This window comes from Hippocampus guttulatus, chromosome 10 (assembly GCF_054856545.1).
Source record: "Hippocampus guttulatus isolate MCC_2025c chromosome 10, RoL_Hgut_1.0, whole genome shotgun sequence".
Classification (NCBI taxonomy): Eukaryota; Metazoa; Chordata; class Actinopteri; order Syngnathiformes; family Syngnathidae; genus Hippocampus; species Hippocampus guttulatus.
In genome coordinates, this window is record NC_141270.1 from 733,588 (window position 1) to 755,161 (window position 21,574).

Sequence of the window (21,574 nt, forward strand, 5' to 3'; positions counted from 1 at the left end):
ACATCCATGCACACACACACATACACTCTCTTTGGTCTTTTATGGGCCTGAAATAGCTCTCCGCCTCCCACTCTGCCTTATATAAGATCCCAGCACAGAGATATGCTATTGCAGAAGTGTGTGTGTGTGCGTGTGCACGCGCGTGTCAATGGGTGGGCACTGGGAGTGTCTTGAATCTGTGCAATTGCGTGATTTGCCTTGTAAAATGGTGAGTTTACAAAAGAGGTCAGTATATATACTGTATATATATATATATTATTATATATATATATTATTATTTTTTTTAAATGACGACCAGATCGTGCAAATTGTTGACCTGCTTTTAAAGTGCAAATGTTTGATACAAATTTAATGAGCAAAGACTTCCTCCAAGGTTGAATTGTTGGCAACTCATAAGTGAGTTGAGAGCAACCAGCAGAGTCTAGCCATTTTGGCCAACATTAAAATACACGATTAGTAGACCCATGAGTTGATCCAAAGTTAGACAGAAGTTTTATTCATCCTTCCTGCCCTCGTCCCGCACGGTCCCACCTGTTGACCAGACATGAAAAAGTCAAGCACTTCCTCCCGCTGGCCTCATTTGACCGAAGCGTCCCAGCCCTCTCTCTCTTCCCCTCCACTTTTGCATTCCGCCTCCGCTCCACCACTCATCTTCCCCTGGTTCCCTTTTCCTCTCCTCCTCCTCCTCCTCTTCTCCGCATCCCTTTCTTCCCTCAGCTCCCTCCCCCATCTGTGGGAAGCCGCTTTGCACATGTCGCCGATGAGTCAATTTGTGGAGGTTGAGCGCGCGCGCACGTGTGCTGTGGTCTCCCATGAAGGCATCTGCTTCAGTCTGTCTGTTGCAGCACACGAAGGCGGGGGAGGACCACACATAGTAGCGGCGGCGGCTGCAGCGCAAGAACGAGATGATGCTGAGGCGGACGCAGTGGTGCTGCGTCTCCGCCTGTTGACGGGAGTTTGACAAGCTCGGCAGCATCCCCACCGGCGCCTTCACGTGCGTGTGGAACCATGGCAGGCGCCCAGCCGGCGGTCCACGCCTTAAAACTCCAGCCCCCCGCCGTGTCCCCGACCCTGAGGAACGGCAGCAACTTCATCAAATGGGACGAGGTAAGGCGGCCGCAAAAGTGCAACGATGGCACAAATTGCTACTTTGGGGACTTCGTTGACATGCCGGGTGAAATGATGAAACACCTTCAGGAGCTTTATTGAGGAATTCATTCATGAAACACATTCATGTCAACAGCAATGTGTCCTTATTTGGCGAGGGAAAAATTTCACGGCAAAAATGCATTCCTTTTTGATTTTTTTTTTCTTTAATAAACAATTTTTTATTTAAATATTTTTTAAATAAACAAACTTGTTTATTTTCTGATGGATTGACAAATATGTCCGTTTTCAGATGCTTTATTCTTCCCAGGAACTTTTACTTTGTTCTCTGATGTATTTATTAATTGTACTGAGCACTGATTTTTTTAAATAAAAAAAAATGCCTCTTAGAAACTATATTTATTTAAATGTGAAATCTGCCCCTGTTTTTTTTTGGGGGGGGGGTAATCTTCCAAAAAAAAAAATCCAGCAGGCTGTACTTTCGTTTAGTTGAACACTTTGCTGTTACTCTCTTGTGTGAATGGCAACAGGCGGATATCCGGGTTCATTTCACCTTCTGCCCTCACTTAATTTCCCGACCAGTGAGCAGAAATTCCACCTGGAATTTCGCACAGTGGATGAGAATGACCGCATCGAGGCACTATTTCTGGAAAGATTTCTCTACTGATCATCTTTTGGCTGAAAGCACCTGTTGATTGCATGCCAACAACATGTGCGTGCATCCTCGTGTTTGTATTGCAATGTGAAAGTGCCCTCAGATTGGGAACGTATGTCGGTGCAGTTGCTATGGGAACTGGAATGGCTACCCTTACTTAAACAGACTTGATGCATAATGTGACACAGAGGAGTGCGTGTGTGTCTGTGTGTGTTGGGGAGGATGCGCACGTGTCTCCCCCCCCCCCTCCCCCCAGTTAAGCTCTTTTTATGTGCTGGCTGTTTTAAAAGAGAGTTGGTTGCCATGGTGATGCTTGGCAGGGATCCAGTTCGCCATCCTCAGCGCTTTGAGATCTACTTTTCAGGCATCGTTGTCTAAAGGTGCTCGGGATGAGCCGAGCGCAACCACCTTTAACAATATCCCTTCTTTTTTATTTATTCATTTTTTAAACTCATCTACTCTTTTCAGAAACTGTATCTCAGGGCTTTTATTTTAGCTGTTCTAGAAATGATCCCTTGCGTTGATAAGATCTCTCAACTTGATTTATTTACCACATTGGTATTTTATTTGTAAATTGACCACACAGCCCTGTTTTGAGCACAAATGAGGTCCGGGGTACCCCAAGGGTCTATCCTCCATATGCCGTTCTTTCTTTAAAACCACATCGATATCTTGCAGACATATTTAACCATCCATCCATCCATCCATTTTTTTCTCATTTGCTCTTCTCAAGCTACCTTTTTTACTTCATGTTTAGCTGATATAATTTCTAAAAATGATAAATGAAAGAGAAAAAAAAGCCTCTGTGTTTTGTGCTCAAAGTACTTCCAAGTTACCTCAAGGCTCAATCCTAGATACTTTGTCCTTTCCTTAAAATGCCTTTTCAATGACTTGTGGCATGTGTTTGTTTATTGTTTTTTTAACTTTTGCCATGTTCCTCCGCAGGATCTTTCCACTGTCACTCCTGTGACTCTCTTTGTGGAGCCTCATGGACTTTATCTCTACTGGACCGACCAAAACAAGGTAAATAAGGGATATCAAACGTATTCATTTTATTTTGGACACACGTTCATGAAATGCATATGGATGACATGGTCGAGTAAAATATGGATTTTAAATTCCACTCAAGAAAAGGAACTTCGATTCCAGACAGCTGATTGTCTTTCCCTTGTCCGTGCACAGTACAACTGAGGCTTATATCATTTTGGGGATGCAATTTAATCAGGATCTAGAGAGGAAAATAACACCATACATGTGCTTTACATCAATAAGAAGCAAACGCAATGATAATGTGGCCGTTATCATTGAATGTCAACATGCATGCACGCACACACACACACGCACCTCTGCAGGAAGCAGGATTAAATTTATGTGTGTGTGTGTTTACATCTTCCAGGAGACGGAGTTGTTAGACTTGACCCACGTGAAAGATGTGCGGACAGGCAGAAGCACCAAAACTGCCAAGGTAGCGGCGGCCTCTTCACCTTCTTTGCGCCTCCTCTTCACCTCTTTCACCTTCGTCTTGCGCGTCGCCTTAGAAACGCAATCTAGCTGCTTCTTCTTGCAGGGGGGGGGGGGGGGGGACAAGCCTGTGGGTTTGTATTCTGAAGCGCTCAATGTGTATTCCAAAAGCATCACGGCGTGTACAGACGGCGCCTTGTGTTCTGTCACAGCCGAAGCTGGTGGCAAAATGTGTTTTGGTCCGATGATATTTTGGGCTGCAAACAATTTTTTGGCCCATTCAGGGCATCGGGCCGGGAAATGGTCAAACCCTCCGACAAGAGCTGAACGTTATTTGGACTAATTCCGAGGCCCTTGCAAGCAGCAGTGTGAATGCGTTCGGTTTGTTGCGACCACGGCCGCGGGTGTGCAATCACACATGGCGGGGAAAATGTGCAAATGATTGATCTGGGTCCCTGCCGGGTGTTAGAGCAGGGGTGTGTCGACTTTTGCTATCCACCGTATCCGCACGCTGCTTTTGTGCCCGACCGGCCGCTAGGAGGCCAAGCTGCGGGAGCTGCTGGACGTGGGCAACCTGGTGGGCCGGCTGGAGAACCGCATGGTCACCGTGGTGACGGCCTCCGACATCGTCAACGTCAACCAGATCATCTTCATCGCCTCTCAGGAGGATGAGGCCAAGGTACCGTGATGATGATGATGATGATGCTGCGACGGTGATGATGCTTTTGCTAGGTGTGGTGCGAGGAGCTTTTTTGTCTGTCTTCCAACCTGCTGAGCCACAACCTCAACAGAGACCACAGCCTCCTCAAAGCGTGAGTCAAGACGCGCACATTTAAAAAAAAAAAATTTCCTTTCCCCTTTTTATTGAACCATTTGATTCCCCCCGCCCCCATCTGATTTTGTTCCGGCAGGTACGTGAAGTTGACTCTGCAGCCCACCGCGGAGGGCAGGATCCCCGTCAAGAAGTGAGTCGGGCCTGTGCCTCGGCTGCGCAAGCGTCCGCCGCGCGGCTTGCGGCCGAGCTGAGCCGAGCCAATATTCTGCAGGGACGTGTGCAAACTTCATAACTTTGCTCTTTTGCGTCCCACGCTTCCCAAAATAAACTCAATTCCACGTGCACTTGGGAAAGCAAAAACAGGGACAGGATCCGGCAAGGTGCTTAATTCAGCGCTTGACCTGCTAATGGGCCGGCAGCGGCACATGTGATGCCAGGATAACGGAAAGACACGCAGGTTCCGGGAATCCAAATGGGGACTTTTAGCCCCTTCCGCATTGGCTGTTCTTCGAAGCAGCAATTTGAGCAACACGAAATTCGGGGGTCAAATATCCGGACTTCAGAGGTGTAACAGACGTACCGGGAAGTTTTCAGTTTGATCGGATAGGTTCAGCACTCCGCAAAGGTTCCCGGACCTCTCAGAAGTACCACCCTTTTCAAAGGGTCTTCTTTGGACCCCCATAAGTCACCCCGGGACTAAATTTAGACAGTACACTGGGGGAGAAAAAGAAAATAAATAAATCAGCTGCACATGATTCAAATGTGGTCAACTGATCTCCCCCCCCCCCCCCCCCCCCCCTCCTGGATTCAGTGAAAGGGACTGAATAATTGCGATGAGAAGCAGAATTCCAATTGCCACTCAAGCGCTTCTCGTTTAAATGCGGGACACTTCTCGAAATGGAGCGCAGCCAAGCAATCCGTGTCATCCATCCAGGCTGGGACTCGTCGCCGGTCCACTCAAGGACATTTTGGGACACTCGCAGAATTTGAAGTGATTGTGTGATGTGAGGACACGGTCACGTGATTTCTTCCCTTTTTTTTTTTGTCTTTTTTTTTTTCTTTCAGTATCGTTCGCTCGTTTTCATCGGACAGGAAGCGGGTGGAGACCGCCTTGGAGAACTGCCGACTTCCTTACGGGCGGGTCGGTCAACTTTGTTTTTCCTGAACCGTCAAATGAGCTTCATGAAAAGTCCCACGGGTGTCCCGGACAGTTTCGACTGGTTTCAAAGCATTAGCCACCGATTTGCCGAGCTCGCTGTCCTGTCCTGTCCTGTCCTGTGCGTGCTCTGGTCCTTCTCTGTCTGACGGCATTCATGGGACGTTCCTCGCGGTGCACCGAGGGGACAGACGAGCTCTCAGTCGAGCTGTGTCGTCGACTTAACGGAGGCAAAGATCGCGCGAATACCGCCCGCACGCTTGATGCTCTTCTTGCATGCGCTCAACAGGGCGACGCCATCAAACTGGAAGACTTCCCTCTGGAGGTGTACCAGAGCTTCCTGGAGCACCTCTGTCCTCGTCCGGAGCTGGCCACCATCTTTAAAGTGCAGTGAGTGCACCGCGGCGGTGGCGGCTTCTTTGAGTGGGGCAGCGTGAGGAGGACGGGCGCAGACGAGTGCTTCTTGTCCTACTTGTCGGAACACACGCAAGACTCGCTTTGATTTACTGCAGAAAAATTATTCCTCAAATTCTACGCCCCAAAGACATTGCGAAAACAAGAATTCGGACCTTCCCCCCCCCCCCCCCCCCCAAAAAAGAAAAAATTGCTACAAATAAGAAATCTTATGTGCATCCAGTCCATGCGCTCACGCCTTCAATTTATTAAAAAAAAATAAAATCCTGTAAAGCGCATCCGGAAACTATTCTCAGCACCTCGCTTTGTATTCACAAAACAAATACCCATTTAAAAATATGTGAGAATGTATGTATTTACCCCCCTCCCCTCCCAATTAAAAAAGAGAAATAAATAAGAAATCCAATGTATTCAAAAAGAAGGCGAGCGCTTTGCAGACACGGCAAAAAGCTCAAGTCGTGCGTTCCCCGTAGGGGAGGCGAGGACGGCGCCATGTCGGTGGATCGCATGACGGATTTCATCAACAACAAGCAGCGGGACCCCAGACTCAACGAGATCCTCTACCCGCCTCTCAGGCCCGCTCAGACCCAGACGCTCCTCGAAAGGCACCAAAGCGACAAGACGTTGCTGGAGCGGGGTGAGGACAAAGCACCCGCAAAACCACGTCGCCGCCGTGGAAAGCTTTCAATGTAAAGTTGTACGCTGTGTGTGTGTGTGCGTGTGTGGCCTTGTACGGGCGTGTCGGCCAGGCCTGATCTCCTTGCAGGCCTTCCGCAGTTATCTGTCGAGCGACGAGAACGGCGTCATCCCTCCGGACAAACTGGACCAGTCCGAGGACATGAGCTTCCCTCTGCCGCACTACTTTGTCAACTCCTCGCACAACACGTACCTGACAGGTGCTCCTCCCCGTCCACCTCCACCTATCCCACAATGCAACTGGAAAAGCAAACAAAAGCGTGCACGCGGACTCATTGGCCCGCTGTCGATTGTTTGTAGCGGGCCAGCTGGCGGGGAGCTCGTCGGTGGAGATGTACCGGCAGGTGCTGCTGGCCGGATGTCGCTGCGTGGAGCTGGACGTGTGGAAAGGCCGCACGGCCGAGGAGGAGCCCGTCATCACGCACGGCTTCACCATGACCTCGGAGATCTCCTTCAAGGTCGACGCCATCGCACGCTTAGGAACCGACCTTATTGGTCGCCTGAAAACCATCGCCCTTATTGTTTTCACCCATTTTCATTGATTGTCGCACTGGAAAAAAACTCATTTGGAGATGACGTCTTATTTTTTCAGTTTGATTCTATTCCAATCATGCTTCGTTAATTATTGGAATACATGTTGTGCTCTGTTTTGCTTTGCTTGGTTTGGTTTGGTTTCAGCAGGAAGTCATTGAGGCCATTGCGGAGTGCGCCTTCAAGACGTCCCCTTTTCCGGTCATCTTGTCTTTCGAGAATCACGTCGACTCGTGAGTTCCGTTCGCAACCAAACGACTAAATTGCTTTGTCATCATTATAGAGTCCAGCGGATTTTCATTTGGACACATTTTCTCCCGGTTGAATGCTAAACTCTGCCCCCTGACGCGTTCAGATATCCGTTTTTTTCCCCCTAGTTTGAAGCAGCAGGCTAAAATGGCAGAATATTGTCGATCGATCTTCGGGGAGGCCTTACTGATCGACCCGCTGGACAGATACCCGGTGAGAAATTCTCGTCCGCGCAAAGAAAGAAAATGGGTCCCAAAAAAATGTTTTTTTAAAGATTTGTGTTTCACGGACTCGTCCCGATTCGATTCCAGCTGGAGTCGGGCATACCGCTGCCCAGTCCTCAGGAGCTGATGGGCAAAATTCTCATCAAGAACAAGAAATCTCACAAAGCCTCCGCCGGCGACGTCAAGCGGCTGACGGAGCAGCCGGCCAATCGGGACCCCGAGCCCCTGTCGCCTAGCAACAACGCCACAGGTACGGCGAGCAACATCAGGAGGGCCTCGCGCAAAGTCCCAAGTCATAAAATAGCTCAAGTCAAGCTCTTTTTATTTTCATTATTCATTCGGATAACTACTTCAGTCGAGTGAATCCATCAAATGATGTCGCGCTTCCCATGAGATGCCGCGTTCCCTACAAATGAAGCAGATTTGTGCACCTCGCGAGGGACAAAACGATGAAAGTTGTTGGCCTCGGGTGCAAGGACTGTTGCGACACAAAACAACCTGGTGTTGAATCCACCAGGTCCACTTCCGATTTCGGTTGATCTACTTTGTCTTCGGCGCTGTCCCACGAGGCTTTTCAAGTGTCAAATATGGCGAAGGTTGGGCAACACCGGAAGGTTGGCCGCACCGTCTGCCCCCTTTCGCCCGACACGGTTGGAGGCGGCGGATGTGAAAATGCCGCTCCGTGTATGAAGTTTCGATACCAGACCGCGTTGCGGATCTGAACAAAAATGTGTACTTTCGACTTTGACGCGTGATTCAATGGAAATGTTGCCGAGTCCCGTTTTGTATTTCCGGCAGAGATGGAGGCTGAAAGTGAGGAGGACGACGATGACGACGACGACGACGGTAAAAAGGTCAGCGGTGACGCCGCATGTTAACGGTGCAATCTTGACTTGCACCGCTTAGGAGTTTCTTTCTTTTATTTTTTGCTTTGTGAGCACTGCGTTGTGTTCAGAACACGGTTCAAGAGAACGTAAAGAATGCACTTGTTGGACAAAGTGGACTTACAAAGTGGGCACCGGATGATATTTGCCAGGAGGAAATTACGGGGGAATCGGCTGACTTGGAGCGATTTGCAAAGGGGCTAATATGGGCCGGCCAATTCATCGCTCTGAAAAAAAAAAATGGTGTGCCCAATTCACTCCAGTTTGTTTCCTCAAATAAAGTTGTCTGAATCCAGATCCATTTTTTTAGGTCGACTATACATCTACCGAAACAAAAATGGATCCGAATCCCCAGAATTTTCTTTCGTGCAGGCAGCCGCTTAACCAAATGAAATGGAGTAAATTCAGCGCAGCGTTTTTTTGTTTTAGGGCTCAGCGGAGCGCGAGGCCGTGGCCACGGAGGAGATGTCCACCTTGGTCAACTACGTGCAGCCCACCAAGTTCAACTCCTTCGAGGCGTCCAAGAGTAAGCCGGACGTCGGCCGTGGCGGGTGCCTCGTCGTCTTTCATCGGGCAAAAGTGTGCTCAAAAGTGCGCGTGCGTGTGCGCAGAGGCGGCCCGCTGTTACCACATGTCGTCCTTTGTGGAGACCAAAGCTCTGGAGCACCTCACCAAGTCACCGGTGGAGTTTGTGGAGTATCCTTAGCAACAGTTGCCACGGGCGACCGCTCACATCCCGGCTGCTTCTTTCTCTTTTACGCGTGATGCCTTTTGAAATTCGCAGGGAAGTCATGCCGCCCGGAATGCCTTTGATCGGTCGTGCGGATATCTGAGCGGAATATGCCGAGCTCCGGGACATAATATATTATATATAAATATATTGGAGTGCGTACAGTATCGACCGACGTCGCCGGCGGCCGTATTTGTTTGTTCGAGTTCAAGCTCGGCTCGAAATTGTCCAACGTAAGACCGCCGCTTCTTAACCCGTCATCAACCAGATACAATAAATCCCAGCTGAGTCGGATTTATCCCAAAGGAACCAGAATGGACTCGTCCAACTTCATGCCGCAGCTTTTCTGGAACAGCGGCTGTCAACTGGTGGCTCTCAATTATCAAACCGTAGGTGAGCTGGAGGCGAGGGTTTGCGCATTTTCTGCTCTTTTCCCGCGTTATTACGAGGTCGTCGTCGAATGAGCCGAAAATGGCCGCTTCAAAGCGAAACGGCGCGGGGCGCGGCTTCGGATCGACACGCCCACCAAATCTCCTGTTGCCAAGGCAACCTGGGTCCTCCAAAATGCGTCGGCGCAGTTTGTTTTGTGAAGAAAGCTGATCCAAAGAGCCGACCTCCTGAGACTTTGTCGTTTCCCGCCGCCGTCCGAGGCCGACCGGAAACTCTTTGTGGCAGATCTGTCCATGCAGTTGAACCTCTTCATGTTTGAGTACAACGGTCGCAGCGGCTACCGGCTGAAGCCCGAGTTCATGCGGCGGCCGGACAAACACTTTGACCCTTTCGCGGAGAACACGGTGGACGGTATCGTAGCCAACACGCTCTCCGTCAAGGTCGGCCGCTCGGCGGCATCTTCGCCTCCTTTGGGAAGAGCGCCGGCGTCACGCGCTTTCCCCGCCGTGCCCCTTCAGGTGATCTCGGGCCAGTTCCTCACCGAGCGCAGGGTGGGCGTCTACGTGGAAGTGGAGATGTTTGGGCTTCCTGCCGACACCAGGAGGAAAGCTCTGAAGACCAAAACCTCGCCCAACAACAACGCCGTCAACCCGCTGTGGGATGAGGAACCCGTCGTCTTCAAGAAGGTGGGAAACGGGTCGGAGCGCTCTCAAACCTGCTACGCACTGAAACACTTTTGATTTTATTTATCTTTTTTTTTTGCATCTGAAGCAAAATGGCAGACTTCCAGTGTCTTTCTGCCATGGCTTCTCAAGGCTTTTTGTGGGACTTCTCAAGGTTGATCGGCCTACCAAATTGGATGCCGCTAAGGCAAAGATGGCTGAATTTCCCAAATATTTGTAGGACCGGTTTATTCTAAGCCTTGGACATTTCCCAAAAGGCAAACCGACCTTTTTGGCATGGCTTCTTGAGACTTTTTTTTGTGGGTCATGCCTACATGCCTACCAAAGTTCAATATGCAAAGTCAAAGCGACTTGAGCGCAAGAATTTCCCCAAATTTCTCGATGTTTTTTTTTTTTTTTTTTGAACGTGTCTTTTCTGCGGGGTGCACCTCTCATTGTTCTAAATATCAATGTTGACTTGGGTCACCGCCAGGTGATCCTTCCGACTCTGGCCTCGTTGAGAATCGCCGCCTTTGAGGAAGGGGGCAAGTTCATCGGCCATCGCATCATCCCCGTGTCGGCCATACGCCCCGGTACCCGCCTTTCTTTGACGTCTACCGTTCACGCGACGGTGCCAAGGAGATGCTGCCGCTCTGAGTGCGGACCGCGACGTGTATTCTTTCAAGGCTATCGTTATATCGGCCTGAGGAACGAGAAGAACCAGTCTCTGATTCTCCCCGCCGTGTTCGTCTACATGGAAGTCAAAGACTATGTCCCGGACACTTTTGCAGGTACACGCGAGCCCAAAGAGGGATCGCTTTCTTTTTTATTTTGTGTGCGTGTGTATGTGTACGCCTGACTATGAGCCTTCCTTGTCTTAAGTTCACGCTTCACGCAATGACGATAAATGATAAAAGTCTTCGGCCTCCGTTTCAAAAAAAATCTGAGCAGCAACCGCCAAATACGTATTCATTGGAACGAGTCTCTCCTTTTGATCATTCGCGCGTACTTGTTGCTCAGCGCTCCTCCCGGCTTGACTCCGCACGTTGCCTTGCAGACGTGATCGAGGCTCTGTCCAACCCCATTCGATACGTCAACCTGCTGGAGCAGCGTTCCAAGCAGCTGGCCGCTCTCACGCTGGAGGACGGAGACGTCGACGCGCAGACCGAGGTCAGAAAGGAAGAAAACGCTTTCGTCGGACCGAAGATATCGCCGCGGGGCCGTGAACGAAGACGATGTCGGGCCCTATTTTTGGGCCGGGCTTTTAAAATAACTTCTGAAAATGATCGCCGGTGTTTTTTCGCAGTGTTTTTCTGCTTCTCAAAAACACTGCGTTTGGACAGGGCCGTGTCAACTTTTTAAATCCGCTGCGTGTGAGGAAATATATACTCGTTATACGGTGTACCTCTTTTCGGAAGGCTCCACGCCCGTTTTACCTCGCATACAAGAGCCACACAATTTTGTGAGTCATATTCATTTTTAACTTTGATGTAAAATGTCTGCGCTTTTTCGGGACGGGGGACGGGGGACGGGGTCGTTCCAGGACGAAGCGGACGGCTGCTCTGAGCGTAAAAACGATCCCGAGTCGCCGTTGATGGAAAACGGACTGAGCCCGGTCCCCGGACCGGCGGGCCGCGCTCCCGTCGCCGCGGCACCCAAAGCCTCCGCGGCCAATCAGCAAGCGGCTCAACCAGGTAGCGGCACCACCGTCGACTCGGGTGCGCGGACTTTTGTGCTGAAGGGACGCATTTGGTTTGGAAAACGGCTACGATGGCAGGCGGTCCGTGGTGTATCTCTGTATCAAAGTAAAAGTTTTGCAAGTGCGATGCCACCGCGTGACCTGGACCGATGACTGTCGCGGTTACTCGGTGACTGTATGTTCCCGATGGGTTTCTTGTTTTGTCCTTCCCTTTAGATGCGGCCAAACCAGCGGCAAAGACTGAAGATTTGGTGTTAAGTGTTCTGATAGGTCAGTCCGTAAAACCTCTCTCTGGCGTTCACTTATTGAAGGTGAAGCTCGCCGGCCACAAACCGTGTTGACAAAACCGCAAGGGGCGTCGCCGTTTGCCAGCTATCACCGCGGCGTTTGCTATACGCCCTGGTTTTAAGGTCAGGGTTTACGCTCCCGCTGGGGAAGAGGGCCGTCTGCGGGCCCCCGCCCCAGACTTTGCCCGCCCGCTGTGTGATCGTTCAACTGTGCTGTCGGCAGACCTGCCCGTGCGCACGCTGGCCGGCCTGCAGCAGTCCAAACTGTACCAGAAGGAGCTGCGGCGTCAGTTCAAGGAGCTGAAGGAGCTGGTGAGGAGACACCAGAAGAAGACCTCGCGGCTCCTGCGAGACATCAACGACAAGTACGAGAAGGCGGCCAGACGGTGCAGCAAGAGCGGGTGGGAAAGCGCGCGTTTTGCCCTCGCCAAATCGGGCGCGCCCGCCGTTAAATCGTGCGGGCGTTTGCTCAGGAGCTCGTCGCCCGAGGAGCCCGACGAGCATCTCCGGTCGCTGCGAGAGGAGCAGCGCGAGCAGCTTGTGGCGCTCAGGCGGGAGCAGTACTACAGCCAAAAGTACCTGCAGAGGGAACACGTCAAGACGGTGAGGCCGCGACCGAGTCCTCAGCGGCTCTGCGGGCGCGGGCGCTCGCTTTGGCGCGCAGCCGGGAATTTGGGAGTTGGCTTGAGCCGACATGGCAGACGCAAGGCCCGGTCTCGTCGGACACGTAAGAGGGGGCGGCCCCAAATCTCCAGGGGGCATTGTGCTCCAGCATACATGTGTTTTTGTTTCGTTTTTTTTTTTTTTTTTTTTAAATAAAAACAAAGGCTATTCGCCGAGAAAAAAAACAAACCGCTTCACAGTTACTTGGGTCGACCGGATGAGACTATTAGCGATGTGAAAAACCCATCCAAAACTACGGCCCAGGCGTCCTGCGTTCCTGTAATCAACTGAAAAAATCGCAAGAAGCAAGGCATTAACTTTTCTCGCCTCTCCAGCTGAACGAGCGACTGAGCGGCCTGGCCGAGGAGAGTCACGGCACGCAGATGAAGAAACTCAAAGACGTCTGCGGCAAGTAAGTTCTCGCATTGGAGCTGATGAGATTGCGCTCGCGTCGGCTCGGTTGTTTTTTTTTTCCCCATTTCCGCAGCCGCTTCACTCACTTCGGTTCCGTCCATCGTCGCGGCAGACCGTATTGACGGCGTGTTTTTGCCGGCGACTCAGGGAGAAGAAGGAGCTGAAGAGGCAAATGGACCGCAGAAGAACCGAGAAAATCAACTTGGCTAAGACCAAAGAGAAACATCTTGCAGAAGAGTAGGATTTCTCATGAGCGTCATCGGCATTCCGCTCCTCGCTGAACTCATTTCTAGGAAAAGCTTTCATCTCATCTGTCTGCATGTGCGTGTGTGTGTGTGTGTGTGTGTGTGTGTGTGTGTGTGTGTGTGTGTGTGTGTGTGTGTGCGCGCGCATTGCAGAGAGAAGATGGAGATCAATAAGTCGTACGTCAATGAAGTGGTGCAGAACATCAAACGGGTGAGCGCAGGCGGAAGTCGCGCATCTTTTGTCTCTCGGCGATACAAAGTCGCTTGCGTGTGTCTGTTTTGTTGTTTGTTTTGCGCTTGTAGCTGGAGGAGACCCAGGCCAAGCGGCAGGAGCAGCTGGCGGAGCAGCACAACCAACTGCTGCAGGAGATACAAGAACAGAAACCCAAGGTACGCGGCCAAACCGCTCCGCTATGAAAAGACGGGCGCCCGGGACTTCAAAACGGAACAATTATCAGGATGAAAGTTTCATATCATCATCCTAGTGAGCAAAATGAATGATCTCAGTCAAAACTTTAGCGAGGCGATGACAGCCGAAACAGGTCTGCTCCAAATATGAAAACGCACAAATCGACAAATGTGAGGCAAAAAACAAGACGCCGACGGAGAGTCGCGACTTTGCCGCTGCCATTTAGCTGCAGGGCGCCATCGAGGCCGAGTTCCAGGAGAAGTTTGAGCGATTGCCCGGCGAGATCGGAGACTTCCTGCGGGACAGGAGGCCGGAGGTGCGAGGGCGCGGCAAGTCCCGAGCGTCCACCCCCGACGAGATTCTCTCCGAGGACGACTGAAGACCCGCGTCGAGAAAAGTACAAAGCGAGTAAGCGGCCGTCCGTACGCGTGCGGCGGGGCGGACGCTTCCTCGGGACTTGGCTCGTGCGTCCGGAGGCGGCCCCGGACAACCAACGATTCGAACAATATTCGTTCAACTTGTCTTTTGATCCTTTGTGTTGGTAGTCCAAAGCTTTCGTCCTACTTGGCCGTCTACCTCCGACCGACGTTCCTTCCTCCCGACGAGGCGTTCCTTGCTACCTATTCAGCCACCTTCCAAGCTTCCTGCCTCAACAATAGCCCGTTTGGTTTTGTTGCTTTTGGCCTACACCCAAACTAAGTCCTCCATCCTGGACCTTGAACCGGTTGAAGCATGTTTGGATTCCGTTTTTTGATTATTATCAGAAGTAGTAGTGGTAGTATTTTTTTTTTTCATATTCTCTCGATTCACTCGAAGTCAAAGCCAAGACTGGAGATCAACTTTTGGGGGTCATCGGTCATGTCTGCAAGCGGCACGTTTTCGACCGGAATGTCTTTTGGCCTTTTGTTTTCTCTCGCTCTCTCCGCATGAAGTCTGCCGCCGCGCTTATTTCAACAACGCGAAACTTTCGCAACGACGACTGTTAGCCTCATGGAGTTGCGGCATCCCAACGATCCGACGGGACTTGTGATCATGATGTCATTTCTTTCACGCGCCGAAAACCAAACAACAACAACAAGTTTTCAAAGCCATCCGAAGATTCCTCCGGGTGCTCGCGGCAGCGCCCGTGTGGACTCGGTTGCATGACGTCTTTGTTTTCAGCTCAGAGGGACATTTTCAAATGACAGCCGTCAAATCAGAACGCTCTCCCTCCCCCATGGTGTGAATAAGGACTAACAAATGTTATTTGTGATGATTATTATTTATTTTTTTTGTGGTTGTTGTCGTTTTGTTCTCGTAAGGAAAAAAGGAGCTTCTTGCGTTTGAACTTTCAACTGCATCCAACAACCTTTTGGCGGGAAATTTTTGATTGGCCCATTTCTGAACCGGTGGCAATTTTTTTTCACCCCCTGGCAGAATTCACTGGTCCGCATGTGCCAAGTATTGAGCGTTCTTCAGTTCATCGACTGCGCATGCTTTGCTTTGCAGTTCTTCTTTGTTTGGACTGGATCTCATTTCAACAGCACGTCGGAAAACCTTGCTCTCCATATTCTTGGTCATGAGAAAATGCCCCCACCCCAAAAAGCGAGATCATAATGAACACTCTGCAATAAAATCACCGTGATATTGTGATGTCATTTCATTGTTAAATAAAACGAGGGTGCAAAGCTGTTCATTGAATCTCTTTTTAAAACGTTAAAACGCATGTTGGGTTATGCGCAGGGTCGGACGTCTTGTCATCGTATGTTGATCGCTGTGGCACAAAAGCAGACGGCCTTTGGGTTTCTGATGTTCACTTTTCGTCCAGTGGAGGGCGATCGCGAGGCCCCGCCCTACCCCGCCGTCGAGGAAGAGCATCGCCGAGCTGCCCTCAGCCTCAGCACCAGCTCGAGCGGGCTCTTCTCTGCTTGCGCCCGCCTCCCGCCTCCGCGCCACAGTGGGCTCTTCTGTCTTCGCGCCTGCGCTCCCCCTTCGCCATCGCCTCCACTGCGGAACATCGGGCCTTTTTCGCGGCGTCACCCCCCGCCATCACCTTGACCAGCGCACAGCCACCCGCGGGCCATCATGGACAACAGCGGCAAAGAGAAGGAGGCCATGCAGCTCATGGCCGACGCCGACAAGAAGGTCAAAGCGTCCGGCTCCTTTCTCGGCGGAATGTTCGGGTAAATGGCCGCAGCGCGCGCGCGCGACTGCATGTCGTGCGTGTGTTTACGTCTGCGGAACCTCTGTCAAGCGTTGCTTTATGCGGCACGTTCTTCCAAACGTGACGCCGCTATTTCAGGACGTTCTTTCCGCTTTGATTCGTTTTGCTTGTCACTCACGGCGACGTGTGAGCATTTTGTGCCCTTCGTTCGGATTTCCAAACGTTGACGGTTGCTCGCCTTGCGTGGGTCTGTCACGTACGGCGCGTGTGTCGTCCCTCTCCCTCCCCAACCACTTCTGCGGGGTCTGCGCGGCGCGTTAGGCCGCCCTGTCGACGCAACGAGGCGCGTCGTAGTCGAGACGCCGTCGGCGTGTTACGGCGATGAAAGAGAGGCGCATGCGCGTCAGGTGCAACTGGGCGTGGCTCCGGAGAGGTCGCGTCTTTTCATGAGATTAATTTTGCCCAAATTAATGTTCGACCTACTGAAAACAGCGACATACATAGAGTACATAACATTTTTAGCTCACGTGTTACATTTTGACTGTACTTCAAAATGACTCAAAAGTTTAGTGATAGGGTACAGTTCAGGTTTTAGCGAAATACTTGCGTTTAATCTTTGAGAACTCTCCCTTTTATATGTAATACATTTTAGGTAAATGATCTTTTTTTCCCCCTATTTTATGGATTATTAGAATTAAAGTCCACATTCAAATTGGTAGCATTGGCACATCACCAGAGGTGCCGATTTAGTCATCCCCCTCTCGAACAGATGAAAGAGAATCAACACTGCAGCAAATATGAGAAGCAATGGATAGTAAAAAGGCGGCGGGGCGGGCATGTTTTGTGTGGCGTTGTTAGGCTTTGGCTGTGACCCCAATAGGCAGGTATCGTTGAAGCCAACGCTTGGCGTAGTTTATTGAAGAGTCTTCGCAAAGTCACTCAGGGGGAAGCGCGATGACTCCACAAGGGAATGTCCACACAAGGAACAAGAAGCTGCAGGAGGTGGCAACAGAGTCCACTGGCGCGGTGACGGCACAAACCTGCGCTGAGGAATGGTCTGTGAGTCAATTTGTACCGGTCCAAACGGGCAGATAGGCAACAGGTGGGTGATGAGCTGACGAGTCTCAGGTGTGAGGTGCAGAGCGCCCTGGCTGAGGAGGCTCCCTAACAGGTGCGCTTCTCGTGTTAAGATGACAACACGGCACTGCGGTCAAGTGACCGTCGGTGTTGTGTTTTCACATCTCAGTTTCCTCAAAACTCATGACTTGGAATGGCTCGCGTCTGTTTTCCGCGCGGCCTACTTAAAAAATGTGGCTTCGTGTCAGCGGCACCAAAGAGGGGAAGGCGGCATACGTTCTTTTTTAGGGAATGCCGTACTTAAAGTGGCTCCTCTCTATTTTTAAACGTCGGCTTGCTTTTCCGCCAGCGGCTCGTTGGCGGCCTCCAGAGCTGGGCGCATACAGCTCCGCACCGACTGAAGCTCGAATGTAAACAAACGACCGCCGTTCTCTGCGTTTTTCCGTTGCGGCGTGAGCTACAACATTTGCGCCGGTCAAGGCATTGTGGCTTGTGTTTGCGTGTCCGCGCATGTGTTACAGTGGAAACCACAAGGTGGAGGATGCCTGCGAGATGTACGCGCGAGCAGCCAACATGTTCAAGATGGCAAAGAACTGGAGCGGTGAGAAAACACGCGCGCGCACGATCGCGAGACGACCGCTGGACGGACACATATAATGACCGCTCGCTCGACGGCCATTCGTGACTCGGCACAATTGAGAGGCGGACGGTCGCGTGCAAAATCCAAAGTGCGACCGCAGAGGCTTTTTTTTTGAAATTGTCATTGTGTTATTAGCAGCACTGCGACTTGAGAGCAACTCTCATGCGCGAACCGGCACTCGGCGTGTATGTTTGCGTGCGTGTGTTAGCTGCCGGCAACGCGTTCTGCCAGGCGGCCCGACTCCACATGCAGCTTCAAAACAAACTGGACTCGGCCACCAGCTTCGTGGACGCGGGCAACGCTTACAAGAAGGCCGACCCGCAGGGTGAGAAGCGCCGTCCGTCTTCAACCGCGATCCCCGGAAGCTCATGTCAACGTAGGTTGTTGCTTTCCCCGCAGAGGCCATCAGCTGTCTAAATCAAGCTATCGACATCTACACTGACATGGTGAGTGCGCGCCCGTGACCGCGCGGGCCGCGGGATGTGCGTTTGAGGCCCGTGTTAACTCGCGTTTGGGCTCGTATCACACAGCATTTCAATTCATTGACACTAAATTGGCAGTCGGTGTGCAATTGTGTCAAATTTCTTGCGGAACTACAGTACTTCAACGGCTACGGGGGGAAAGCGGTGCCACATTCAAATAAAGCAAAATTTACGGATCAATCGGTCAGGATTAATGGGTTGTCATTGAACAACAGTTATAGATGGATAAATGGGTGGATTGTGCGTTATGCTTGCTGTTCCTATGTAATTACTCTGTAGTAACAGTGTATGAAGGTTTACATCGCCGTGGAAGAAGAAGAAATTGCCAAATATTGATCAAATATGTCTACTATTTCTCCAAATATGGGGTAAATGAAAAGAAATGACAGGAGATGAGTGGTATTGCCCTGATATGGAACTGGGTTAGGCGAACGAACGGATCACATCCGTTTCAGTTCATTGTCATGATCATTCACACGCCATGCAGCGTGTGAGCAATCGCACCTCGCGGAGTCATTCCGGTGACTATTTCAAAGCCGCACGTTGCGCGGCAGCCGTCGCGTTGACGCGGATTGATGAAATATGACGAACATCACCGAGCCGGGTCCCCTTGCAGGGTCGCTTCACCATCGCGGCCAAACACCACATCACCATCGCGGAGATCTACGAGTCGGAGCTGGTTGACATTGAGAAGGTGAAAGCGCCGCGAGTCGGCTTCAGCCCCGCCGTTATCCGCACCGTGCGAGACGAGCTTTGCTCACTGTGACCTTTCTGTCGCGCAGGCCATCGCCCACTACGAGCAGGCGGCCGACTACTACAAAGGCGAAGAGTCAAACAGGTACATTTTGCGCGGCGACCGGCGCATCGGTAAACGCAAACGCTTCACTTGTGTCATTTCAGCTCGGCCAACAAGTGCCTGCTGAAGGTGGGGCACTACAGCGCCCAGCTGGAACAGTACCAGAAGGCCATCGAGATCTATGAACAGGTAGCGGTTCAGAGGGATTGTTTTATGTCTGCTACAACCGTCACTCGAATAACTCGAACGAGCAAAATACCCGAAAGAAATGAGCACCCTGCTTAAGTCAGAGTAGCGCGCGCCGCGCTGTCGTATGCTTTAGCGCCATCTTGTGGCATCCCACGGAAGACGGGTTCCCACCCCCGACAGTCTCGGAAGCGGTGAAGACGGGGTACGGCGTAGCCCCGAATTTGCGTGTTCAAGGAACACGCCGGGCTCAAATTCATTTTCTAGCCTCCGATAAGTCCGCGTGTCCAAAGTGCGAATACGGATGCCGTCTCCTTCCGTGTCCAGATACGGAGCTAGCCCGCGCGCTGCCATTTTGGACCGCTTCGGGTGCACCATCCTTGTGCTCGATTTAGACTCGTTTCCTGGTCTACGGTGCGATAAAAATGTTGGAAAAAAAAGAAATCCCCCTTTGTGTTGAAAGCAATTGCCGCGTGTTTATAAGGGCGGAGGCGCAATGAAGCGGGTTGGACTCTTATTGTGCACGCGCACGTGTTGCAGGTGGCCATGAGCACCATGGACAATCCTCTGTTGAAGTACAACGCCAAAGAATACTTCTTCAAGGCTTCGCTGTGTCACTTCATCGTGGACGAGCTCAACGCGAAGGTCACACACGCGCGGGCGCGCGCATCCAATCCGTTATTACTTTTAGCATGACTTGAATATTTCAATTCACGCCTAACTGTGTTTGTAGTTGGCTATCGAGAAGTATGAGGAGATGTTCCCCGCTTTTTCCGATTCAAGAGAGCTGAAACTGTTGAAGGTAAGATGTATTTGTTGACTTCTTCTCTATTTTTGGGGTGGGGGGGGAAGGTGTTAAGCGTGTAGCATGTAACTGTCTGCTTTTCTACTCATGTGTGGTCATATTTTAGGAAAGCTGCACCAACCAAAAATTATACTGCTATAAATTGGTTACTTGAGTTTGCTTTTTTTTTTTTTTGCGTTGCTCGCTAAGAAGTGAAATCCCAAATCCACATTATCGAAAAGACTCTTTTTAAACACTTTCGAGGCATGTTTTTATTGCATTTATGGCACTTTTTAAGGTGTCTAAATGCCCTCTTAAAACGATACAAACACATGATATACTGCGAGAGATTGAGCAATGGGTAACACAAAATTATTGTACAAACAATATCAAAAAACGTGAATCAGAACTGTAATGACACTTAGCAAAAAATACATTTAAAAACTGCGATAAACCAGGACCGTGAAAACGGACCCGCGATATAGTAGAGGTTTACTGTAACGGCTACATCAGCTATATTTGTCCGATTACAGGCTACAAATACTGTCATGTTTTATTGCATGGTAGGTAGAGGGAGGCAGGAGGAGCAGGGTGGGCTCAACAAAATGTATTAACAAAAACACTTGCGGTGGTACGCTGGAAAATCGAAATCAAAAACACAAAGTCCTGAAAACCAAGGACTTTGTAACACACAATGCTGGTTTGCATTATTTTGACATGGCCTCGTCGTCGCGGTGCACACAGAAACTTCTGGAGGCCCACGAGGAGCAGAACAGCGAAGCCTTCACCGAGGCCGTCAAGGAATTTGACTCGGTGTCCCGCCTGGACCAGTGGCTCACCACCATGCTGCTGCGCATTAAGAAGACCATCCAGGGGGACGCCGGAGACCTGAAATAGAGTGGGAGGCGGTGTGGGGGGGGGGGGGGGGGTGTCAATGGCCACAACAAGAGCTGAATTTGTACATATCAGTTTGCATGTGATCCCTCCCAACAAGCTCAGCATCACCTGTAGACCGCCTCCGTGTGTCCCTCCTCACACGCACAGGCACTCATTCGGTATTGTAATTTGGAGAAAGTACGAATGAGTGGATGTAAAAATGTGTGCTGCTTATTTGGTGGGGAATATGAGATGATCAGAAAAAGGTTTATGATGTCCATATAGAAATTATTTATCGGTTGTTGTAGTGCTCAATGTTAATATTTTAGCTATTAGCCTCACTCCATGTGGCCCTTTTTGGTCACGTCCGCTCTTCTGTGACATCATCGCTCACTGCTCGTCTCCCGTCGTGACCATTCCGGGGGCTTGGTTTGTGCATGTCTGTACTCATGTTGACGTGTTCTGCGTGTCGTGCTAACGTGTGTGTGTGGGGGGGGGAGCACTTGTGCCTGTAGTTTGTGTTGTCATTTGTGCGCAATGGGAAAAAACGTATCTTGAAATAAATACATTAGCGTGCCAGAGAGCATGTTGCTGAGGGTTTTTCTTCTCCACTTTAAATGTAAGACAGCAATTGATGGAATGCATTGCTGGTCAAAAAATAGCCCACGATGATATTTTTTTTTCTCGGAATAAAGAAGAGAGAATCGAATGTTGGAGTCTTCAGTTGAATTTAATGTGTGTGAACTACAAACAGTAAAAATATACTGAAAATCGATTTATCTGGTTTTACCAAGAATTGTAGTTATAATTAATACAATTTGAGAATTAATTTGAGTTTTATTATAGAATGACTTTATATTTCACCCACACCTCATTTTTTTACCTCAACTATGCCTTTTTTGACTCAAATGTGCGCTTAACCGCTGCTGTGTCGTTTCA

The 21,574-nt window shown here is 50.5% G+C and overlaps 2 protein-coding genes across 5 annotated transcripts; both read left to right on the forward strand.

The window, feature by feature from the left end:
- Window positions 1-93: 93 nt before the first annotated feature.
- plcb1 (phospholipase C beta 1) lies at window positions 94-15,322 on the forward strand. Of its 3 annotated transcripts, XM_086122522.1 has the most exons (33): window positions 94-1,107; window positions 2,708-2,785; window positions 3,159-3,227; window positions 3,762-3,902; window positions 3,956-4,035; window positions 4,135-4,188; window positions 5,064-5,139; window positions 5,444-5,544; window positions 6,042-6,205; window positions 6,318-6,464; window positions 6,565-6,722; window positions 6,946-7,028; window positions 7,173-7,257; window positions 7,356-7,518; window positions 8,067-8,122; window positions 8,582-8,678; window positions 8,764-8,848; window positions 9,151-9,275; window positions 9,558-9,712; window positions 9,791-9,958; window positions 10,428-10,527; window positions 10,621-10,725; window positions 10,992-11,104; window positions 11,478-11,628; window positions 11,850-11,903; window positions 12,144-12,321; window positions 12,394-12,523; window positions 12,919-12,995; window positions 13,145-13,234; window positions 13,396-13,453; window positions 13,546-13,632; window positions 13,878-14,059; window positions 14,197-14,346. In XM_086122522.1, the coding sequence occupies exons 1-32, from the start codon at window positions 1,009-1,011 to the stop codon at window positions 14,028-14,030; spliced, it is 3,480 nt and encodes a 1,159-aa protein (XP_085978648.1). In that variant the 5' UTR covers window positions 94-1,008; the 3' UTR covers window positions 14,031-14,059; window positions 14,197-14,346. The 3 variants fall into 3 exon arrangements, with proteins under 3 accessions (XP_085978648.1, XP_085978645.1, XP_085978647.1); XM_086122519.1 differs by having other exon boundaries at window positions 13,396-13,632; window positions 14,197-15,322; XM_086122521.1 differs by having other exon boundaries at window positions 12,144-12,523.
- A 182-nt stretch (window positions 15,323-15,504) lies between these two features.
- Window positions 15,505-21,218, forward strand: napba (N-ethylmaleimide-sensitive factor attachment protein, beta a). 2 transcript variants are annotated; one of them, XM_086122527.1, is made up of 10 exons: window positions 15,505-15,813; window positions 17,393-17,472; window positions 17,720-17,836; window positions 17,911-17,957; window positions 18,610-18,687; window positions 18,776-18,831; window positions 18,894-18,978; window positions 19,516-19,620; window positions 19,709-19,776; window positions 20,480-21,218. In XM_086122527.1, the coding sequence occupies exons 1-10, from the start codon at window positions 15,716-15,718 to the stop codon at window positions 20,649-20,651; spliced, it is 906 nt and encodes a 301-aa protein (XP_085978653.1). In that variant the 5' UTR covers window positions 15,505-15,715; the 3' UTR covers window positions 20,652-21,218. The 2 variants fall into 2 exon arrangements, with proteins under 2 accessions (XP_085978653.1, XP_085978652.1); XM_086122526.1 differs by having other exon boundaries at window positions 15,512-15,813; window positions 19,709-19,777; window positions 20,504-21,218.
- Window positions 21,219-21,574: the final 356 nt, after the last annotated feature.